General features: G+C 52.3%; 1 protein-coding gene across 7 annotated transcripts in view; it reads left to right on the forward strand.

Moving 5' to 3' along the window:
- Window positions 1–20545, forward strand: part of CNTFR (ciliary neurotrophic factor receptor) — a 174877-nt gene that overhangs the window by 136364 nt on the left and 17968 nt on the right. For all 7 annotated transcript variants that reach the window (XM_021380425.1, XM_021380426.1, XM_021380427.1 and 4 more), the window contains 2 exons: window positions 16963–17080; window positions 18045–18211. In XM_021380425.1, the coding sequence (XP_021236100.1) occupies window positions 16963–17080; window positions 18045–18211 (285 nt within the window). The remainder of the gene's footprint in view (window positions 1–16962; window positions 17081–18044; window positions 18212–20545) is intronic.

Consider the following 20545-nt stretch of genomic DNA (forward strand, 5'->3'; position numbering starts at 1 on the left):
ATGCCCTGTGGCTGAGCTGGGGACTTGGAGTTGGCATTGTCCATAGGCAGTGTCACCTCCCCAGGAGCTTGCACGGAATGGGCAGCGTGGCAGGGACACAGGAGGAGGTAAATGCAGCCTGCTGCTGCGCATTTTTTCTCCTGGAAGGAAACTAAATCCACGTTGGCAGGAGGAGCTGGCTCTCCTCTGGCTCAGAGGGGCCAAGCCCTAGTCACCTCCCGCTCCCCAGCACTCCCTGCTTTGCATGAAAGAGGTGCTTTGATTGCTGACATCTGTAGACAATCAGATAAGAATTAGAGTTATTCCTCTCGGCATAAATGGTATTTCTAATCTCATAATCCCTTAATATTGTTCTCACCGGGATATGGCCGCTGCTAATCCCTGAGAACTTGTTGTCAGGCAAATTTCAGGGAGGTGCCATGGAGAGGGTTTGGCTGCCTTCCCCCTGCCCCGAGGACCGCAAGCAGGAGCCAGTGCATCCCTCATCTCTGCTGTGTCTGTCCTTCCCCAGCACACCACACGTGCTGAGCAGAGCCCTGTGCTGGGCACGCAGCCACGTTCCCAATCTAGAAGAAAGTGCATGGGAATGCTCCATGCAAGAAGGTATCCCCAAAGCCCACCCTCCCTGAGGAGTACCCTCCATGTCCCTCTCCCAGCTGCATTTGGGATATATTGTAACTATAGCTACGTTGCTCCAAACTCTGGTCTCTGTAGGGCTGAGGTCTCAATGGCATTTCTGCACAGCTGAGAGGAGAGGGCTCAGCTTCAAGATCAGATGGTGCAGACCATACCATGGGGATGCTGTGACTGTAGGCTCAGGTCCAGTGGTGCAGCTTGTCCAGGAGCTTGCAAACACCAAAACTCTGCAAGATCCCATGAAAAGAGGCATGGATGTTGTTGGCTTGCAATAAGGCAGCGTAACTCACTGTAGTGCATTTGTCTGCTGCTGCCTGAAGGCTGGTATGTGGATAAGGAGCTGGTGGGCACCCTTGCTGCACTAATTTTTGGGAGTCAGGAATTCCTGATGTTTTTTCCATCAGGAGGAAAGGTGGAACAAATGGGTTTGGTGGTTCAATGCCAACTTTGGAAAAATGTTCCAGAAATCAATCAGATGAACATTTTTAATGAATTGGAAAGTTAGAGAATTAAACACTTGGGTTCATGATTTCAGTTGATTTATTCTTGTTTTAAGAGATCTGTGTTTTAATGAAATCAAAGGGAGCTCCTAAAGGGAAAGCCCTGGAAACTTGGCCTTTCCCTTAAAAACGCCAGCAGTGAAAACAATGCTGCCGTTGTGTTTCCTTTGGAAGCAAAGCAGACACGAGTGTGTGAACCCCTTTGGCGTGGCTGGATGCATGGTGTTCCTTGAAGCGGAGACGTGGGTTAGGGTTAGGGTTTGCTCCATCCCAGTTCAGGTGTTCCCTTGGCTGCAAGCAGTGCTGCCTCTGGGTTTCCCTGCAGGAGCTTGGCCAGCGATGGGCAGGTGACAGTGAATCCCCACGCACCAGGTCCATTCCTCTCTGCCCCTGCCATATTGCTCCTTCTCCTTCCCTAAGTCCTCCTTCTCCATCCTTTTCTTTCCCTAAATATCTCCTCCTGTGGGGTCACCACCCCACTGTGCCTTACCCTGTGATAAATCCTGAGGGCAGGTAAATATTCTGATTCACATCCCAACCTAGGCTGGGGTAGTGCTTCATCCCCAGGCTGTTCCAGCATCCTGAGGGATGCTGTAGGGAATTGCACCTGTGACCAGAGGGCTGTGACAGCATCCACTGCGGTGAGTGACCTCCAGCAGCAGCATGTGCTGGTGTTATCTCCATCCCCACAGGCAACCCATCCCTGGGCTGAGGGAGCAAATGCAGCAAGGCAGTGATCCTGCTGAGACCTCTTCTGGGGGAAGTGGGGAGAAATTTCAGCCTTGATGTTCCCTGCAGCAGCTGCTGGTATGTGGCCACTGAGCCGGGGACCGCTCCCCCCGTTTGGCCATGCCTCTCTGCCTTATCATTTCCAATCCTATCAGAAACAAAACTGCTGCTGCTTAATGCTTCATTACAGGCTGTTATGTGTCTCCTGCGCTGCCCAGGAGAGCAGCAAGGAGGGCTCTGACTCTATTTAATAACTGTTTCATGGTTCCTAATTGACAGATAAAAACGCTACTAACTCGGTTTCATCAAACATTATCTATGGGCAGGAGCAGTGCTGCCCTTCTGGAGGCTGGGCGGCAGCACAAGTTTGGATCCATTATTTTGAAATGGGAAATCCATAATGTGCTGATGTGCCATGCCAATGACAAGTTTATGCCTCGCTCTTTTCTCTGTTGGTTTTGGCTTTGACTGTCCTGGGGGAAGCCAGCGCTGCTGGCCTCAGCCCCAGGACTGTCACCCATGGGGTTGTCACCTTTGTGGTTGTTATCTTGGGGCTGTCACCCTTGGGGCTGTCACACCAGGCTCTGCTTGTACTGGGAAGGAGCTCCAAACCTTCTAGCTCTGACTGGAAAACATCCTCATTAATGACCAGGAAAAGATTTTTTCTTGAAAATTCAGAGATATCGGGAAAGCAGGATGTTTCTTCAGCACTGTGCTTTTAGCAGAAGTTCACTGTCTCTGGGGGCTTTACCCTGCCCCTTTCTGCTGACTCAGGAGACCAAGTGACCCAGGCTCCTTCCATGCTCTGCTATGAGAAATGCCAAACAGACAAACCTCTGCTCTCCCCAGAGATGCACACAGCATTGAAAAGCCAAAATTGCCAATGCAGGGTGTGCCACTGGTAATGAGAAGGGTTGCAGAGGTGGGGTTCAAAGCCACACATCTGATCGAAAACTTGTCATGAAGTGAGAACATTTGGGGATTTGCTGTTGCAATACCTATTGGAAATCAGGCTTTTAAAGAGGTTTCTCCTCCCATCATGGTGTCTGGAAGCTTAAATACAAGCTGGAAGTGTGGCAGATATTTGCAAGTAGTGGAGGGGCTGAGTTGCACCCTGTGACCTGGAGTCAAGGAGGAATCAGCCCCTTGGATCTGCAGAAATGCTTCACATTTTATTCCTGCAACCAATTCTGCTGCTGCGTGAGCAGCAGCTCTCTCAGGTTGAGGAGGAATAAGCTGTGTGGTGTCAGAGATTGGTAACCAAGACTGGGGCCAGGCCATCAGCCACACTGGGTGCATGGCAGAATGAGAAGAGCTTCACCACCAGATGTTGTGCCTGGGCAACTCTAACCTTCCCCACTGGTGCTCTGAAACCCAGCAAAGCCACTGAGATCAGGGGATGCGTGTGGAGAGCTGGAGATGGATGGAGAGTGATGCCCCTGGGCATGTGCAGAGCAGTGCAAACCCGGGTGCAGCTAAAGCCATCCTGGGAGAGGAGAGAGATACTACATAAAAGATACTGATTTAAATAAAGAGCACTGGAATAGCAGCTCTACCAGGACTCCATGGGTCACTTGAAGGAGGATCAGAGGTAGCCAAGTGGCAATACTGGCACACCTGGAGCATTTTCCAGGTGCCAAAATGATGCTGGAGAGAGCCAGGATTGGTGCCTGTGGGAGCAGGGATGGGGACCAGGATGCAGGTGCTGAGCTGGGTGTGCACCACACAGCGGGGTGCAAGCAGATCATCACTGCAGTGAGGTTGGAGACCAACTCACTGTGAGCAGAGGACAAGCCGGACCATTTCCAGCACTGCCAGGAGTTGTGGAGCCAGGAGATGGATGTCCGTGATCTCAGCAAGCGACAGGGCCGTGGTGGAGGTCGGATTCCCATGCTGTGAGTCAGGCACATTCCTCCCTAGGGTCGCTGAGCAGCATGGGGCTTCAGTGGCCCCGGCTGCCTCCAGCCTATGCGCTTGCTATGATTAACTATGCGGAAGATGCTCAGTTTGAGGGATGAAGCAGAGGCTAAGGGGCTTCATCCGGCTGGGAACAGCTTCAGCCACTCATCCATGGGAAAGGGGAAGAGTGGTTTCTTGGCCACCCTTCATACCAAGAGTCCCTTTATCAGTGGGGTGTGAAGGGCTGATGAAATGCCACCAGCTCTCTCTGCAGCCAGTTAATCCATGGTTATGGATTTATTGATAGGACAGCCAGCAGACCTGCACAGCTCCTTGTAGCCATTTGTAGTCTCGTGGTACAGCCCAGCTGCAACACCAACTGCTCTCACCAGGATACGGGGTCATGTTGTGCCCTGCTTGTAGCTACAGGGGATGTGATGCAAGATAACAGCTAAGCCATGGAGATAAAATGAGTCTGAGCACGCAGCAGAAGTGCTTCTCCACTCAAATAATATTTCTGCTTGAAGTTTTTTGTGTGTGTTTCGGAGTCGCTGTGCATAGGAATCTGGCATCTTGCAGAGGAAGCCTCCAGTGCCCTTCAGCATGGCCACGCCGACATTGCTGTGCATTGCCAGACCTCTGTCACCCAGCACAACCCTGCTCAGAGCGCCTGGAGCAGCTCCCTCTGCGAGGATGCCTCCAGCAGCCTGGCGCCTGCACCCGGCAGCCTGCATTGTGTGCAAGGCTCGCCCGGAGCACTCGGGCTGCATTGCAGTGGGTGAGCGGAGACACAGCTACAGTGGGACTGTCTCAGGAGGATTGCAGAACGGAGAAGATGGGCAGCCCCCCTCTCTGCCTGCTATTAGCTGCGAATTTTGCCCCTACTAGGAGTGGGCAAACTGCGTGAGCTGTGGCTGGGAGGTGCCTGGTGCTTTGCGAGGCACCACAGTACCTCAGCCTCCACTTGCACACAGCTTTGACATCCCCATGAATGAAGTGGCTGCTCTTGTTTTTTTTCCCCAAATACCACAACCTTCCCATAGAGGAGGTGCTGCCTGAGCAGCAGGTGAGCATTTTGCAGCCTGGGGAAGGAGACCTGGTGCTCCGCGGACACCTCAAGCTGTTCGTTCCAACTTCAAAAGCCTCAAATATGGCAAAACCAACCAAGAAACAGAAGAAGGAGCCAAAACCCAACTGTCTGGGTCTGCACAAGCCCTGCTATCAGCGAGTCCCAGCAGGCAGTGCCATGAGCCTGGTGTCAGGCAGCATCTGCAGCGTGGGTAGGTGTTACCAGCACTTCATGGAGTTTGCAGTGCTGGGATACTCTCCAGCCAAACCTCTTGGATTCAGATTACCACTAAGTCACCTCATTTCCTCATTTGTTTTAATTTCCCAGCAGAAATGAAACTATAGGCTGCTTTGACCAGCTCCATTCCTGGAATTAAATGTTTAGCTCCTGAAAAAATGGTGGTCCTGGACTGGTTTGTCCCAGTGACTGACCTGAGCATCTTCATGCTGTGGCAGGGGCAAGTGTGTGCATCTCTTTGGTACGTCACCCACCCTGCTGCGTGGCCCATGCACCTCACCAAAGGGCAGCAGAGCAGCAAGGAGAAGGCTCAGCCCTGATGTAAATTTCTCCAGTATAATGGAATCCAGTGGATTCTTTGGTGAGATCCTCCTCATTTTCATTTACCCATGTATCAGTGATTTTCAGCTTTTCCTTGATTGCCTCTATTATTGGAGGGTCAGGAGGGTTGAGTCCAGCCCATGTTTTTCACCTGCAGTACTGGTGCCATGCTGGGTTTGCACATTGTGCCTGCCCTGGGCAGTGAAGGTGTTTAATGGGCATCAAATTGGCAAAGTTAAGGAGCACTCCTGTACAGTCATAAAACTGCTGCAGGCTGTCGTGTGTCCCATGAAGAGGAGTGACTGGAGTGGTCAGCACAGGGTCATCACATTAAAGCTGTGCAGGGGAATGAGCTCTGCAGTTGCAGTCTGCTTTGAGCACAGCCTGGCCCCAGTGTATGGCATCCCCACACATCCCAGCGCCTACCATCCCACGTTCCTAAATTCAACCCTGTTTTGTGCCTTACGAAGCATCTCCCATCTCAGGAGGCTTTTGCCTGTTCTCAGGACAACACCTCCATCTCTGCCTCCAGCAGAGCCTTCCTCCCATCTCCAGCTCTTTGCTGTGTGCTCTGCACAGGGATTTCAGGTGGCTTTCCTTACCAAAACGTAGCGATAGAGTTACCTTTAATAGCACGTACGTGACGTAGAGCAGGACTGACCATTCCGACTCCGGCTGGCACGTTATAAATCTCGGGGAAAAAAAAATTCAATGGGCCAGGAGGGTGGGGAGTGAAAAAAAACAGAAGGAACAACAGTTTTCCCAGAGCCTGAAGCAGTGCGGGGTGGGGAGCTGGAGAGGCAGGGTCGTGCGGCTTGCTGGGGCAGAGTGTGCAGTTGTTTATATTGGAAATGAGTTTCTGTTTATTGCAAGCTATGGTGGGGAGACCACAAAGTGAACGTAAAACAAAATGGGAAGGGTGTGGAGAAAGGCAGGGGAAGGGGGGGTGGGTGCCTTTGACGAACTCCAGAAGTCACGTCCAGTAATAAATCAAGCCGGGATCCGTCCCGGGGAACAGGACCCAGAACATCTGCTGGGGCAGAGGGGAAGGCGGGCGGGCAAGGAGGGAGGACAGGGCTGGAGCACCCCCTTTGGGGTGATGCCCGTGGGGTGGAGAGGTCACTCTGTCACTCACGGCCATACCTCAGCTGCTCGGCCCCTCCATTTCCTCAGGTGGCTTTTCTCCATCCATCACTTCTATCCAGCTTCCAGGTGCTGGATGGGAAGAAGCAGCGCGGTCGTGGTGTAGGTGCCACCAGGCAGGGTGGTCCCCTACTCTCTCCTGAAAATCAGTGTGTTAATGGGGCTGTTGCCAGTGAAATCAGAGACAAATCTCCTGATAACCCCACCGGGCCAGCATCGCATCCATTCTTTGCACAAGGCTTTGAGGGTATTAAGTGCTAAGTATTTCAGTTTGACATCTGAATCCAGCTGCATTGTTGTGAGAAGCCCTGACAGATTATTGCTCTAGACCAACCTTTCATATATAATCTATTGCCACGGATTTAGCGCTTCAGAAGGAGTGATGGACGTTTGTTTTACAGACTTAAGCTTTCCCCTCCTCTTCTTCCCTTTCTTTCCCCTTCCTTGGAAAATGGATCCTATTAACCGCTACAGATGACACAGCTCATGCCAATACATTTGCAACCCATTTGGCTCACATCAAGGGCTGCATTCAAGCTACAGACTTCCCCAAGAGTCCAAGTAAAGCATCGGGATGGGGAGGAGAGACAAAGACCATGCTTCTGTCCTCTGGGTCTTTCCCCAGCTCTTTCCAGCCCATATTAGTGCAGAAAGCAGGAGATGCAGCCACTGAGACGTGTGTGTGTGCTATGATCTCAAAATTCATTTGCATCTCATTATGCCGGGCCGTGGCTGAGCTGCTTTGCCATTACACCACGGATGCTGTGGGAGCCACTCTTGGAAGATGTCCGTATGCAATTATGGGGCGTGAGGCAGGTACCAAACTGTGCCTCCAGCACCTCCCTTTCGCAGATAAAACCCCAGATCCTCCTGTACCGGGCTTCACCCCACAGGTTCATCTGAATAACCCACCTAACACCAGATGTGCTATCTTCCTCCCCAAGCTCTTGGTGCCATATACACATGGGACAGACCCAGCTGTATTGGCATTAACCCAACCAGAGTTGCTTTCTCCCCTCCTGGAGTGGATGGCAAAGTATTTAGGTAAATCCAGGACTGCCCTAACCCATTTGTTTCTCCCCATCACCTCCTTGCAGCTCTTACCCACAGCCAAGTCCTTACCCTTGGACGTATCCCTTGATCTCAGGAGGATGCTGAGCCACCCCATGGTGTTGAGAGGAGGCTTGTCCCTGCCACATGGGGCATTTGCAGTGCAAGGAACAACACTGCATGCCCCATCCATGGCAGGGCAGAGACAACACAGCATCCTTCTGCCACAGGCTCTGTGCCAATCTCAGAGCCAGGTCCAAAGCACAGGACTTGCTATTCTGCAGTTTTCTGTGCAACGCTTCAGAGAGTGCAGAAAAATCCTTCAGTGACTCTAATAATGTTTCCTTCCAAAGCTCTTGGGTATTTTTCCCCTGTACCTGTGAAGTCATGCTTCAAGCCTGCAGAAATCCGATCAAATACCTCCTGAAATCCTCTGGAGCCCCTACGATGGTTTATTGAGAGTCCAGGACTGTTTGACCTTGGAGAGTGGGGAAAAAAGGCACAAGAAGAAAGCCCTGGCTTCCCTGCAAAACTCCTCCTTTCTGAAGAGGAAAATGAACCCCAATCCCTGGGTCTTGGGGTGTGTTCCTAATTTGTAGCCATTCATCTCAGTATGAGCAACACAGTTAGGCTGCTCTGGAGTGGAGAGCAGAAAAAAAAGTTGTATTTGGCAAAAAAAAAAAATCTGCAAAGTAATTTCTTCTTATTTGTTCTCCAATGGAAGAAAATGAGAGGATGCTTGTGAAGCTGCCACAAGGGACTGTTTGCACCCAGGGCTGCTGGCTGCATGCTTTGAGGGCTGTAAGGATGGTTGGTGCCAGGCACCCGGGCTGTCACTGCCCAGGTTGGGCAGTAGTGGTGCTGCTGTGGTGGTGGAGAGGCTTTGGGATGCTGTGTTCACTTGGGGGTGTCTCGCTGTTGAAAGGTCATTGATAAATTACAGGGGCTCCAGGAAAAAAATTGATTAAAGGATTAGAAGATGGTGTAGGACCTAAAGGGGAGATTAAGGGAATGTGATGGGATGCCGAGCTGAGGGAAGCAGGGAGGGGAGGGAATGAAGGAAGCCTTGCAAACATTTTCTAGATGATAATTAGAGAGGGTAAAAGCAGTCACTGGGAGTGATCATGTCAGGAAGTGCTTCTCACTTTGTTTTACACACCTCGGGTGGGTGGGTAGGGGCTCCCTGAGCTCCTGAAGCTGCTGCCACTACCCGGGTCGTGCACATCAGGAGCATCCCATGGGGTTTGCCTGTTGCCAGATGCAGGAATTTAATCATTGTGATGTGGTCTGAGGAAGATGAGCATCATTTTTATAAAGCGAGGAGCCTTTTTTAGCTCTGTTTCTTTAGAGATGGGCTGAATAATGGGACTTCCCTTGATGTCGTCTGTGTTAAAGATTCAGCTATTATTTCCAAGTGCAGTGATGTCTGGGTTTGTGTGACTTATATCATCCCAAGGATCTCATTGCCATTAGATAAGAATGAGGCCAGGGCCTAATTCAGTCCTGAGTATTAAAAAAAAAAAAAGAGAGAGCAAGATGAGACAGGTTTGTAACAAGAAGGCTTTTAAGTAAGAGTGAAGATACAGGACTAGGGATGAAGCAGCTCTTTTAGGATAGGAGCTAGCCTCAAAGGTATGGGAGAAAACAAGGAGAGATGCTCCTGCACTGTTGGGATGCTCTACCACTGTTCCCATGTTCTCTCCCGAAGCCACCAGCATTTCCCTGCTGGAGATGTGGGGATTTTAATTTTGTCTCTGTCCCCTGAAGAGCTGACGCCACTTCCCTGCGTGGCTCCTGAAAAATGGGGGAGATGTGGAAAAGCAGTGCCTGTGTCAGCAGTACTCTTACCTGAGTTGGTGCATCAGCTGACCCCTTCCAGTACAGCCAGACTCCCTCCTGGCATTCATCCCCTTGCAGGACACCCCTTTGGGTGAGCTGCAGCGGTTCTCTGAAGGTGGTCTCCCTCCACCTGCCTGCTTCCACCTCACAGTGCTGTCAGCACAGGGGAGGATTTTGCCTCAAGCATGAGACCCTCCTGCTGTTAGCCACAGGTCTGACTGGTGTTTTCTTAAAGCAAGAGGGTGGGAACTGAGGAGTTGGTGTTGAGACTTCATGTCTTGGGACAAATTGATCATCTTCCCAGTTGCACATCATTACTGGGAAGGCAGCATCCCCGGGCAGCCTGAACATCAGCACCAGAGGTGTCCGTCTCAGTCCCATCCCCCGCAGAGTCCATGCTGGGATTTTCTAGGGTATGTTACGCAAAAGGACATCTGGGAAGGAGGCAGGTGACTTTGCTGGCCATGCTAGTGAGGCTGGCTGCTGCTGCAGGGACTCACGTGGCTTTGGGGTGTGAACAGCACGGAGACAATCCATATGAGGCACATTTTGATCATATGTGAGCTCCCTACAGCTGACTCCAGCATGTCTCAGGGGACCTCTGGCTCCAGCCTAGCCATTTTCTCGAGATGTCTGCACCTCATTTGCCAGCTGGCAGGAGGAGGAAACCACCAATGCTTAGGAATGGGCACAGGAGGATGTGAGGCAGAGTCCTGGGATGCTGAGAATGAGCAGAGAAGCAAAGCACAAATACATCCCTTTCTCTCCTTCAGAAAGCCAGAAATCTCCTCCTCCTTTCTCTCCATCTCCTGTGGTGTGAGATACCCATCCATGTTAGCGGGACAGCATCCTGCAGTGCAGAGCTGGGGATGCATCCAGGCTGCGACTTGAGGAGGATGAGGAGAGAAAAGGCAATTTTGGAAAGCTGCTGGCTGCCAGGGGCAGTCTGCTCTTCCCCAGCTGGGTGCGAAAGCTGGTAATATTCGCAGCTCTCCTGCTGCTCAGTACATGACAGAGAGCTTGTAGCTTCTCTCCAGAGGCTCTTCCTGGATAAATTTATAATTTCCAGGAGTTCTGGTGGGACAGCTTTGCTGAGGATACATGACTGCCGATGGTCTCAGTTTCATCTGATTGCACTGGGTATTTTCCCTGTCTTCTTCATGTGTGGAGGCAGGAAAGAAGGAGTGCTTGCTTACAAAGTAAGGTGATGGAGAGGGCAGGGTTACTGCATGGTGCAGATTCTGTGGGGTTTTGTGCCTGGAGCCAGGAAAAGAGGGAGAAGAGGGATTCTGAGTCCCCTTCAGCAAATACCACAGGCATGAAGAACCGTGGCACAGGCCCTCAGGCTCTCTATTATCTTCATGCAGGGATGCTCCCTTGCTGCTGCTTCCAGCAGAGCTTGTGGGGAATGCTTCTGCGCAGGCTGTTCCCAGGTCTGTATGTGTGGCTCATGATGAAACTGGGCACAGCAGCAAACAAATGCTTTGGAGCAGCTCTGGCTGATCACCCAGATCTTTTATTGAGGGATAGCCACTCCTCTCCAGAGGTTGGGGCTGTGATATGCTCCCACATGTACCAGCTGTGAGCTCTTTGAGGTGAGGAACAGGCACTGGGAAACATGTCCGGGTACAAGGGATCACTTGGTCCCTACGTCAGCTTGGCACCATGCATCCAGCCCCAGATGGAAGAGAGGGGCTGGAAAATGAAGGGTAATCCCCCTCCCCTGGAAACAGAGATTATTTTGACAAAGTGGAAAATGCGATGGATTTCATTCCCTGAATTCTTTCCAGCCTTTCCAGAGGGGATAAACCCAGTGTTTGGGTGAGAGCTGCAGGGGATGCATCAAGCTCTGCTTGCCAAGTCAGAAGGGTGGAAAGACCCCAGAGGTGAGCAAGTAATGAGCAACCCAGGATGCTCCAGACCTGTGCCATGGATGGGGACACATTCTTCATCCCTTTGGCTAGATTTGCCAGCACCTCCCTCGGTGGGATAATACCTTGGGGATGTGCGCAGCTCCCTATACAGGACCTGGCTGGAGCCCCAGCACACCGGGTCCCAGAGGCTGCTGAGCAGCTGGTAAGGAGGTTTGGTCATTCCTGCCCCAGGCTATGTGCGAACCAGTGACCTGGCTCTGAAATGGTTTATGTTACACACAAATCTCCTCACAGAGGTGCTGGGGGAGGAAAGCTGGCCTGGACGTGAACTCCCTGGGCTGGAGAGCAAATCCCAGCCCTGCTGTGGTCTCCCTGTGCCCAGCGTGCTGCTCCAGTGGCCGCATCCTGCCCTCCTGCTCCACCAGACCCTGCTCCTGTGGGCACACAGCACTGCGGGTCCCGTCCTTGTCCGTGGGCTGGCGGTGCTACCGTTATACACAAAACAATAATCAGCTGCCGTAACAGGGACGCGGAGTAGCTGAGCTGGCTTCCCCGCTGTTGTGCCGGCTCCAAGTAGAAACAGCTGCATTTGGTTTGGTTAAATGTTTTATTTACTCCCAATTATCCCAGATAACGGATTTGCTTGCCTTTGTTCAATATTTAATACCGTTGCAGAGCAAAGCTGCTCTGTGCTTTCTGACAGAGGGCAGGCTGGTAGCAAGCGGTTCTCTGCTGCATTGGCTCCAGGGAACATCAGGGTCCCAGGGACCCCCCAGCACCCTCCCAATACAGTGATCCCAGTGGCACCTGTATCCCAAAGAGGGTCACCTGCAGGACTTGGGGGGCTCTCACTCATCCCTCCAGCCTGCTGAGAGGTGGCTTTTAGGGCTCGGAGCTTGCACTGTGCTTTGCGCTTAAAGCAGGGCTCTGAACTCTGTTATGGGTGAGTAATGCTGTGTGCCTCTTCCCCAAATTTACAGCACTGCCTCTCGGTGTGAATTTTCTGCAAGGGAAATGAGAAAATCCATAGCTTGGTTTATGAGCCCTAATCAGTGTAAAACAGGGCCTTTAAGAAATTTATCTTTTGCTGAGTCCACCCTTTTATTCAGCACCTTCTAGGGAATAAATTCTCACTCCTTGAGGCTGGGGAGCTGGCTCCAGGTGGCAGCAGGTCTCAGGTCTTGGGGACTTCAGTCACTGCCTCAGGTCCCTGCAGTGGGAACAGGCACGGCCACCGTCTCCCTGGCCCATTTGGGAACATCCCAGAGAAGAACAACCAGGAGTTTTTTCATGTGCATTGTTGTTGTCACAGAAGGGCTTGGGGCTGGACTGGGTGCTGGCTGAGCATGGACATCTCTGGTGCTCACTTGTGATGGCTCAGGTTGCAGAGAGGTCTTGTTCTGGTGCGTATTTCCAAATGGAAGGATGTTCCCTGGAAATGTCCCTTGCTGAGGCTGGGGTGGCTTCAAGTGACTTGGAAAGAGGTCATGCAACTCGAAGTGGGGTGAAACCTCGTCCCAAGAACAGTACAGTCCAGGGATAACAGAGCAAAGAGAAGCTCAGTCAGAGCATCACCTCCTTCCCTTGCTCCAGCAATGGGTCATGGCCACATCCCAACATTTGGGGCAACAGAATGGACCATCCCAGTGACAGCTGTGCTACTGGGAGTGCACAGGTGTGCGGCTGATGTATGCTCCCGTGCTCAGCCGGGCAGTGGAAATATAATTTATTCATTGCTATTTTCTTTGTTATTTCCTACCAGCCTGTTTTATGCAGGCAATTTTGGAAAAGTGGCATTAGATAAATAATGCATAGTGTTTGCAACCGGTTTGTGTGCAACAAATGGGCATGGCCAGATGTGTGTGCTGGCCTGCTGCTCCTGCATGCCATGCTGATATCTCTGCTCCAGGCTAGTGTCTCCAACCTGGTTGGGTCCTTGCTGTGCCCTCAGGTTTGCTTTTGGCCACTTGGTGCATTTTTACTTATGCTTGCTTGCAAATGAGCCCAGTGCTGCTACAAGATGTGGTGGTCTTGCAAAAACCATCATTGATCAGAGGAGGCTTTGCAGAAGCAGGGCACAGGAGAGGCAGGAGTGAGCATTGTGCTGGAGCTGCCCCCTGCGTGGGCAGCATGCCTGCACACGGGCGGGCTGTGTAACAGCCAGAGATCTGGCGGGAGCACGCGATGCTGTCATGGGCCCTGGAGGTTTTGCTGGCACGAGCTGGGGATGATGAGTTATGCAGGTCATCCTGCGAGCGCACTGTAACATCGGTATCCCCTGCAGCCTGGGGCCTGAATGTGCCCCAAGTGAAAGAGAAGAAATACCTCCTACAGAAGTGTTTTAGAGACCTCTTAAAAGTTTTATGGGTACTATTTTTTTGTATCCCTCCACCTGTGGAACAAGGCATCTTTAGTACATTCAGCCCTCAGCAGGAGAGGAAAATTACAACTGATCCATTTCAGAAACCTCTAAAAATGACCTAAAATAACTTTTCTATATATAAAAATGCCACAATTTTAATGTCCATTATCTCATGACCTAGCAGGGCTAGGAAAAGCTATTGTAGATCATTTTTAGTGGTTTCTAAAATGGATCGGTTACTCTTTTTTCTGTACTCAGTGGGACTCAGGGTACAAAGGCAACTGGGCTTTAGAGGTGGCAAGAGAGACAGAACCCTGTGCTGGGATTCCAAGGCTGCTTTAATCCTCAGGGGCCGTCCCTGCGCTGTCCCCAGCCAGGCAGAGTGCTGGCGCTGCTCAGGCAGCAGTGATTTCTAACGAGACAGAAGGGCATTGGTCAGAGGGATGCAGTTCAGGATGGGGAGAGCAACCCCATCCCTGACATGGGTCTTCTGCCGGGTTTGCAGCATGGTAATGATGGTTGAGCAGATCTTACTACCTGACAGAGTTGTGCGTTTTGCAAGGACATTGCACGAGTGAATGCATCCCTGTGAGTGGGTTGAGCCTGTTCACCCCCTGGAGCTTTTTGCAGCAGCTGTGCAGAGGGGGTAATGGGGGTAATGGGGATGGGAAGGAGCCATGGCCCACACATTAGCCACCCCGGGCGTGCAGAGCTGACGTCGGCAGAGCACGTGGGAGAGGTGGCTTCCTGCCATGCAAGAGGTTAATAGGCAGATTAGAGAGGGCAGGCAGTGTTTGCAGCGAGAGGAAAGGAGCTCTGCCTTGATGGAGCTCGGCAGCTCCACAAGGCGACAGGGAAGTAAATATTTGCCAGGATTAGGGAGGCTGCAGGCGGTCACTCCCGTGTGCCTCTGAGAAGTGCCCGTGCTGCAGGAGGCTGAGCCTTGAGCCTGAGCTCTAGGGGCTGTGTGAGGCCATCACTGGCCTGGGGCTGCAGGGGCTCAGGGCTGGACATCAGCCTGGTGGGACAGGGAAGGGAAGGGAGGGGAAGGGGGGTGCTGGGCTTTGTGCACCCAGACACGCTGCCCAAAGCCTTCCGAGATCCTCAGGACAGAAAAAGCCTTTAATACTCCCTGATGGCTCAGTTTTCCTTCGCTGCCTTTCTTGCTCTCTCTATCGGCCATCAGCCTGGCCCACCTCCAAAGACAGCATTATGGAGTGCAGGATCGATTGGAGCCTGCTATTTTATTTGCTGTCTGTAAGAGCCTTTGATGGGTAGGATGAGCTGTGCTGGCAAGGATTTTCTTGCCAAGGCCAGGAGAGGAGCAGGGTTGCAGGCCATAGAGTGATGGGACTTGCCACCAGCTCAGAAAAGGTGTCCACAGCCCCCTCCTGGTGCACCATCACATCTCACAGGGGGCTTGGTGCTCCCTCCCTAGTGGCACCTGGGGTCATGGCCACAGTGGGCCATGTGGTGTCACAGTCACGTCTCCAGGTGGCACATCTGCCTGGCTTTGTACTGGCTGAGGATAGGCACAAAGGAGGAAGACACACAGATGGTTCCATCTCCTTTCTCGGGCACCCCTTCCACCTCTCACTGCTTAAAGGCACTGCAGCTGAATGGTAGAGACTGCCACAAGCACAGAAGCTAGGGACTGAGTCCATACCCCTGACCCCAGCGTGGTGCACATTGTCTCCATGAAGATGCAGCACCTTTGCAGACTGCTGCAGAGTAGGGATGGGAGTGGGCAGCAGCGAGCAGTCCCCTTTCCCTGGCAAAGCAAAGCAGGGACACGAGGCCAACCCTGAGATTGCTGAGAGCTGAATCTGGTGTAATTGCAAAGATAAATTATTATCAGCTAGGCTAATTACAGTTAGGGTAAGGGACCGTGCAGGGCATTGGGGCTGCCCTATATCCAAAGCCTGGACTGGCTCCCGCTGTCCTGCAGGAGCTGTGCAGTGCTGAACGCAGCAGGAGAGCCTCATGGCATCCTCCCAGCACTCTCATTGCCATACTCCCAGCCCCATTCCCATCCCCATCCCAGCCACCGTGCCAGGCGGGTGCTGTGAGCCCACACCGCCACCGCGCGGTCGCTGGGACACCGGAGCCTGTCCCGAAGTCCCCTGCACCACTTCACCCCTCCATGACATCTCCCAGGGGCCCCCAGAGCCCTCCTGTTGGCCCCTGCAAAGGGCGATGCTGCCCTCAGCTTGTTGCAGGCTCACCCTTAGGGTATTTGTGGGACAGGGAAGGGGTTAAGGACAGCCACAGGAGAAGGAGGAGGACAGAGATGTAGTGGGAAGAAGGCCCTTGTCTCTGGCCTTGCAATTAGCTGCGGAGGATCTGCTTAAATAATTTACCTGGGAGGCTCATTACAAGGCTCTGGCCTTCGTCTGCCATCTGAAGGCTGAAATAGCCATTAGGGGGAACACACATCTCCTATCAGAGCAGCCTGCCGACCCCTCCGCATCCCAGTCCCTGCCTGCCTGCTCTGTGCCGCCTGCTTGCTCCATCCTGCCCCAGGGCAATGGAGCATGCACAAGCCCTGTGCCTCAGTTTCCCCCATCCAGCCAAGGGAGCGCATCTTATTTCAAGGTGCCATGCCATGGTGCTGCTTCTAGCAGTGTGAGTGTGCATGTACTGAAAGGGGTTAACTTCGGTAATTTTAGTGTGTTACTAACCTGCAAGGGCAAAATTTATCAGCTGAAAGGTATCACAGTTCTTCCTCCCACATGAGTGTTTCATGGAGGCTTCCTGCCGCTCTGCTGCACTCCTGCACGCTGTGATATTTGCTTGTATATTCGGGAAAGCCGAGTGCAGCATGAGCACTTGGGGACAGGATGCTGTGCCTCGCTGCTGAGAGCAATAGTACAGCTGTTCCTGCAGGGCTGGATTTTCCCTGCTGGTTTCAGGCTGCTTCTCTGCATCTTGTCATAAGCGATCCTTCTCCATCCCTTTAAGGACCTCAGGTCTTCCTGAGGATCATCCCTCAACAAGAAGTTTAGCGCTCCCTGGGGACTCGGTGGAGAAAGCTGTGAGCGCTGCAGCTTAATGGGGTCAAGAGAGCAGCACATCCTCCCCATCAGAAACATCTCTCTGTAGCAATCTCGAAGATAATTTCCCCAGTACCTGCCAACCTTCTCTGCCATCCTTTATCTCATCAGAGCTGGTGACCTGCAAGGGGAGGAGGCAAGCTCTCAGCTGGACCTTGGGGTGTGGTTGGAGGGGAGGGACCTCTCCATGTTTAGGAGCTGGTGATAAGTCCACCTGGATGAATAATTTCTTTTTCTCTTTCCTTGGCAGTCCCCCCAAAAGAGCCAGTGCTGATGTGTCGGTCCAACAACTACCCGAAGGGTTTCTACTGCAGCTGGCACCTGCCCAGCCCTACCTACATCCCCAACTCCTTCAACATCTCTGTCATGTAAGTGCCCGGGAGGGAGAACACTTTGTTCCCATAGCCCAGAGCAAGTTCCAGGTAGTGCTGTGGGTCAGCTGTGCTGAGCACATGGGTTCAGTGTCTGAAAGATGGGCCCTAGAAGGGATGTTCCAGGGACTTCCACACTTGACACAGGGACTTCGTCCCAAGAAAGATCCCATTTCCCCAGAGGTGACTGCCTACAAGCTTAGAGGCCTAGAATCCTAGAGGCCTAGAGGGTTGACTATAAGGAATAAAATCTTTAGGCTAAGGGGCAGGTGTATAGGGAAGCCTTGGAGCCTAGAAGCCCCAATATCTGGGGTGTAAACTAGAGTTCTGAAGCTCTAGAGGGAGACCTATGGGCCTAGGTGTGGATCTGGGTGCCTCGAGGCTTTGAGGCCAACTCCTAGATCCCCTTTCTGTGTTCCCGAAGTCCATCCTGTCCATACCACTCCTCTGTGGTGGAGGTTGTTTCTTCTGTTTTTCAGCAAGTTTGGCACAGCTGTGCTCCCTCCTGTCCTACACTGGCTGTGGCCAGTTTTGGCCATGGCATGGCATCACTCATCACCCTCTGAAGGGGTCCTGGAACAACCCTTCTAATGCCATGCCTTTGCGTTTGGGGCTTGTTTCTTGAGTAGAAAAAAGACAGACCCTGATCCTCCCACAGGAGAGGCAGCACCAGCCCTAGCTGCAGCAAGGTCTCATCCTTGCAGCAGCACAGGGGAAGAGCAGCAGCAGCAATTTCTGGGAGCCAGCACAAACACCTTCACCCCAGTCTCTCTGCAGGCTTCCATCCAAAATAACACATCCCCATGTGAAATTCTCTCCCAAGATGATGGCTGCAGGGGTTCTGGCACATGGGGACCTTGGGCAGAGTGGGAACACCATGCTGCTCCTCTCCAGCTGTGTGGGTGCATCCCCACTCTGAGTGCTGGTCTGTAGCTAACAGCTCTTCTCTTCCTGCTTCCAGACATGGCACGAGAGAGATGGTCTGCGAGAAGGACATCTTTCCCAAAAACAGGTGTCACATCAGATACCTCCAGCTCTTCTCAACAGTGAAGTACAAGGTCACTCTGACAGTCACGAATGCTCTGGGCAAAAACTCCACCACTCTCACCTTTGACGAGTTCACCATAGGTAACTTCCGTGGCAGCAGCTGGCCTCTCCAAGCCAGTGTTGGGGTTGGTTTGATCTGTACACTGCATCTCCCACTGCAACAATAGGGAGCGTCAGGCTCCCCAAGTCTCTGCCCATGCATGAGAGAGCTGGGGTATGAGCCATGCTGGAGTCCCCCTATCCTCCTAGCCCTGCCAAAACCACACAAAGGATTGTGGCATTTGGGTTTTGCTGTGGGATGTGTGCTCCTGCCCAAGGATGCTTAGGGGTGTGGTGTAGGGGCTACCATGTGGGCATACTGGTGCGTGGGCATCCTGGGGAAGCAGGACAGAGTGCAGATGGGCAGCCCCCATGGTGGTCCCTGGTGTTCTGCCTGGTCCTATACTCTGTGGTCCAGGTCTCCTGGGGTGCTAAGCTTCTCTTAGCTAGGGGCTGGGGAAGCAGCTGTCACGTACCAGGGCAGAGGGCTGGGGAATCAGTATGGTTCATGGCACTGCCCTTCTCACACCTCTGAATGTCGCTAAAATAGAAATTTTTTCTTCATGCTGGAAGCAGATTTGCAGAAATTAGCACTGGAAGACAAATTACAATTACATGTGCATGCATAGCACTGGCACAGCCCAGACGTGGTAGCAAAGCTGACCCTCTGTGGCTGCTGTGGTCCTCTGAGCATCCTGCATCTGGATTTATCTTACCCTGACATCTTACCCTGGCTGTAAGTACCCAGCAGAGCTCTGCGAGGCAGCAGGAACAGCCACGGTGCCATAACAGCTGCGCATGTGTGCTGCTTCATCTCCCACACCTGTGCAAGGCTACAGCTGAGCATCTGCCTGGCACCAATCGAAGCAGAGAGGACTCAGCTCTGCTGATGGCACTCCTCCAGTAGTGGACCATTGTGGAGCAAGCAGTTCAGTGGGAAATGTGGCAAAGCAGGGAGCTGGGCACGGGGCTTTTGCCACCTGCCAAAGGCAAACCACGGCTGGTGAGGAGACAAGACTGTCTGTTTTAAAGGAGCAGGAAAAATGAGAGAAAGACAAATTCAGGAACGGGTCAAAAAACAATTTGCTGTTTACATGAGGCAATTACTGGACCAGAGAATCAAATAAATGAATGCCTGAAATGCAGCCAGCAGTCAGTCAATGCTATGGACATGATGCGTGTGCCAGTCCTGAGCAGCTGGAATTGCCAGAGTGCAGGAAGAAGAGCTCCACTGCTGTCCCAGATTTTCCCTTTCTACTCTAAGTCCTGAAAAACATCAAACAAGAAACAAGGTGCCAGTTCAGAACAGAGCAGGGAAATTATTTCGGAGCAGGGTCTGGCACTGTCCTTTTGTGTCCTCACTGCTGTGGTTCATGTCCAGAGTTCCTATTCTTTGGTGCACTGTGAACTTTAATAACAAGGCAAGGAGCTTAGAAGGGCAGCGGTGGAGTTTTAGTCACTTGGGTGTTTTTAAATGGAAATTGTTGTCTTTGTGGAAGATACACTCCTTAAATGAAGGTAACCTCCGGACAACAGACCCAGGGCAGCAATTAAGCTGCATTTTCCAAGTTCCATGCATTCCCTCCTCCCGGAGTTCAGGGCATCCTCCTGTAACATCTGCATCCCACCCATGCCCTGCCTGGCTTCAAGAACATCTGGTGCCACTCCTGAGTAAAGCAGCCGGCACCACCTCAGCAGGAGGAATCTGCCGGTCCCCCTCCAGCATACAAGGGCATCCCCCCTGGGAAGCACACCCGGCCCAGCACCGGCACAATCCAGATTCAGCCCAGGAGCTTGAACCCAGCTGGGTCAGAGCAGCAATGAGCACAGCCAGCTGCTAGCATGGGTGCAATACCACTGCCTTTGGCTAGATGTGTTCCAGCTGTTGCAAGGGTGTGAGACCCCCAGAACCCCGTGGCAGATGCTCAAAGGCACTTAAGGGGTGATATGACAGCACAGCACTTCACTATCTTACGACCTTAAAATCTCCACTTTCTGCACGGCTGTGAAATTTTCCCCTTTAGGATTTTTTATAGCTGTAGTGTGTAAGAAGCGCAGAGGTGAGTAAGCAGGCAGTCAGCAGGCGTAGCAGAGATGTTCCAGGATGAACTCAACAACAGCCACTTATCCTGCATCAAGCTTCTCCTTGAACCTTCTCAATGTTGTTTTTGATTAAAACAAGTGTGCTCCACTATTGTATTTTGCCTGGCAATTCTGCCTGAGGGGCTTCTGGTGGGAGGAGAGCCCTAGGTTGCCTTGCATGTCTGCACCTTTTGGAGGTCTGCACTCTGCAGCTGCAGCTGCAGCAGTGTAGAGTAGAGCCTGTGTCCCAACAGTTGGTGGCACCCAGCAGATGCCACCAGTCAGAGATCTCAT

The sequence above is a fragment of the Numida meleagris genome, chromosome Z (assembly GCF_002078875.1).
Source record: "Numida meleagris isolate 19003 breed g44 Domestic line chromosome Z, NumMel1.0, whole genome shotgun sequence".
In the NCBI taxonomy this organism is placed as follows: Eukaryota; Metazoa; Chordata; class Aves; order Galliformes; family Numididae; genus Numida; species Numida meleagris.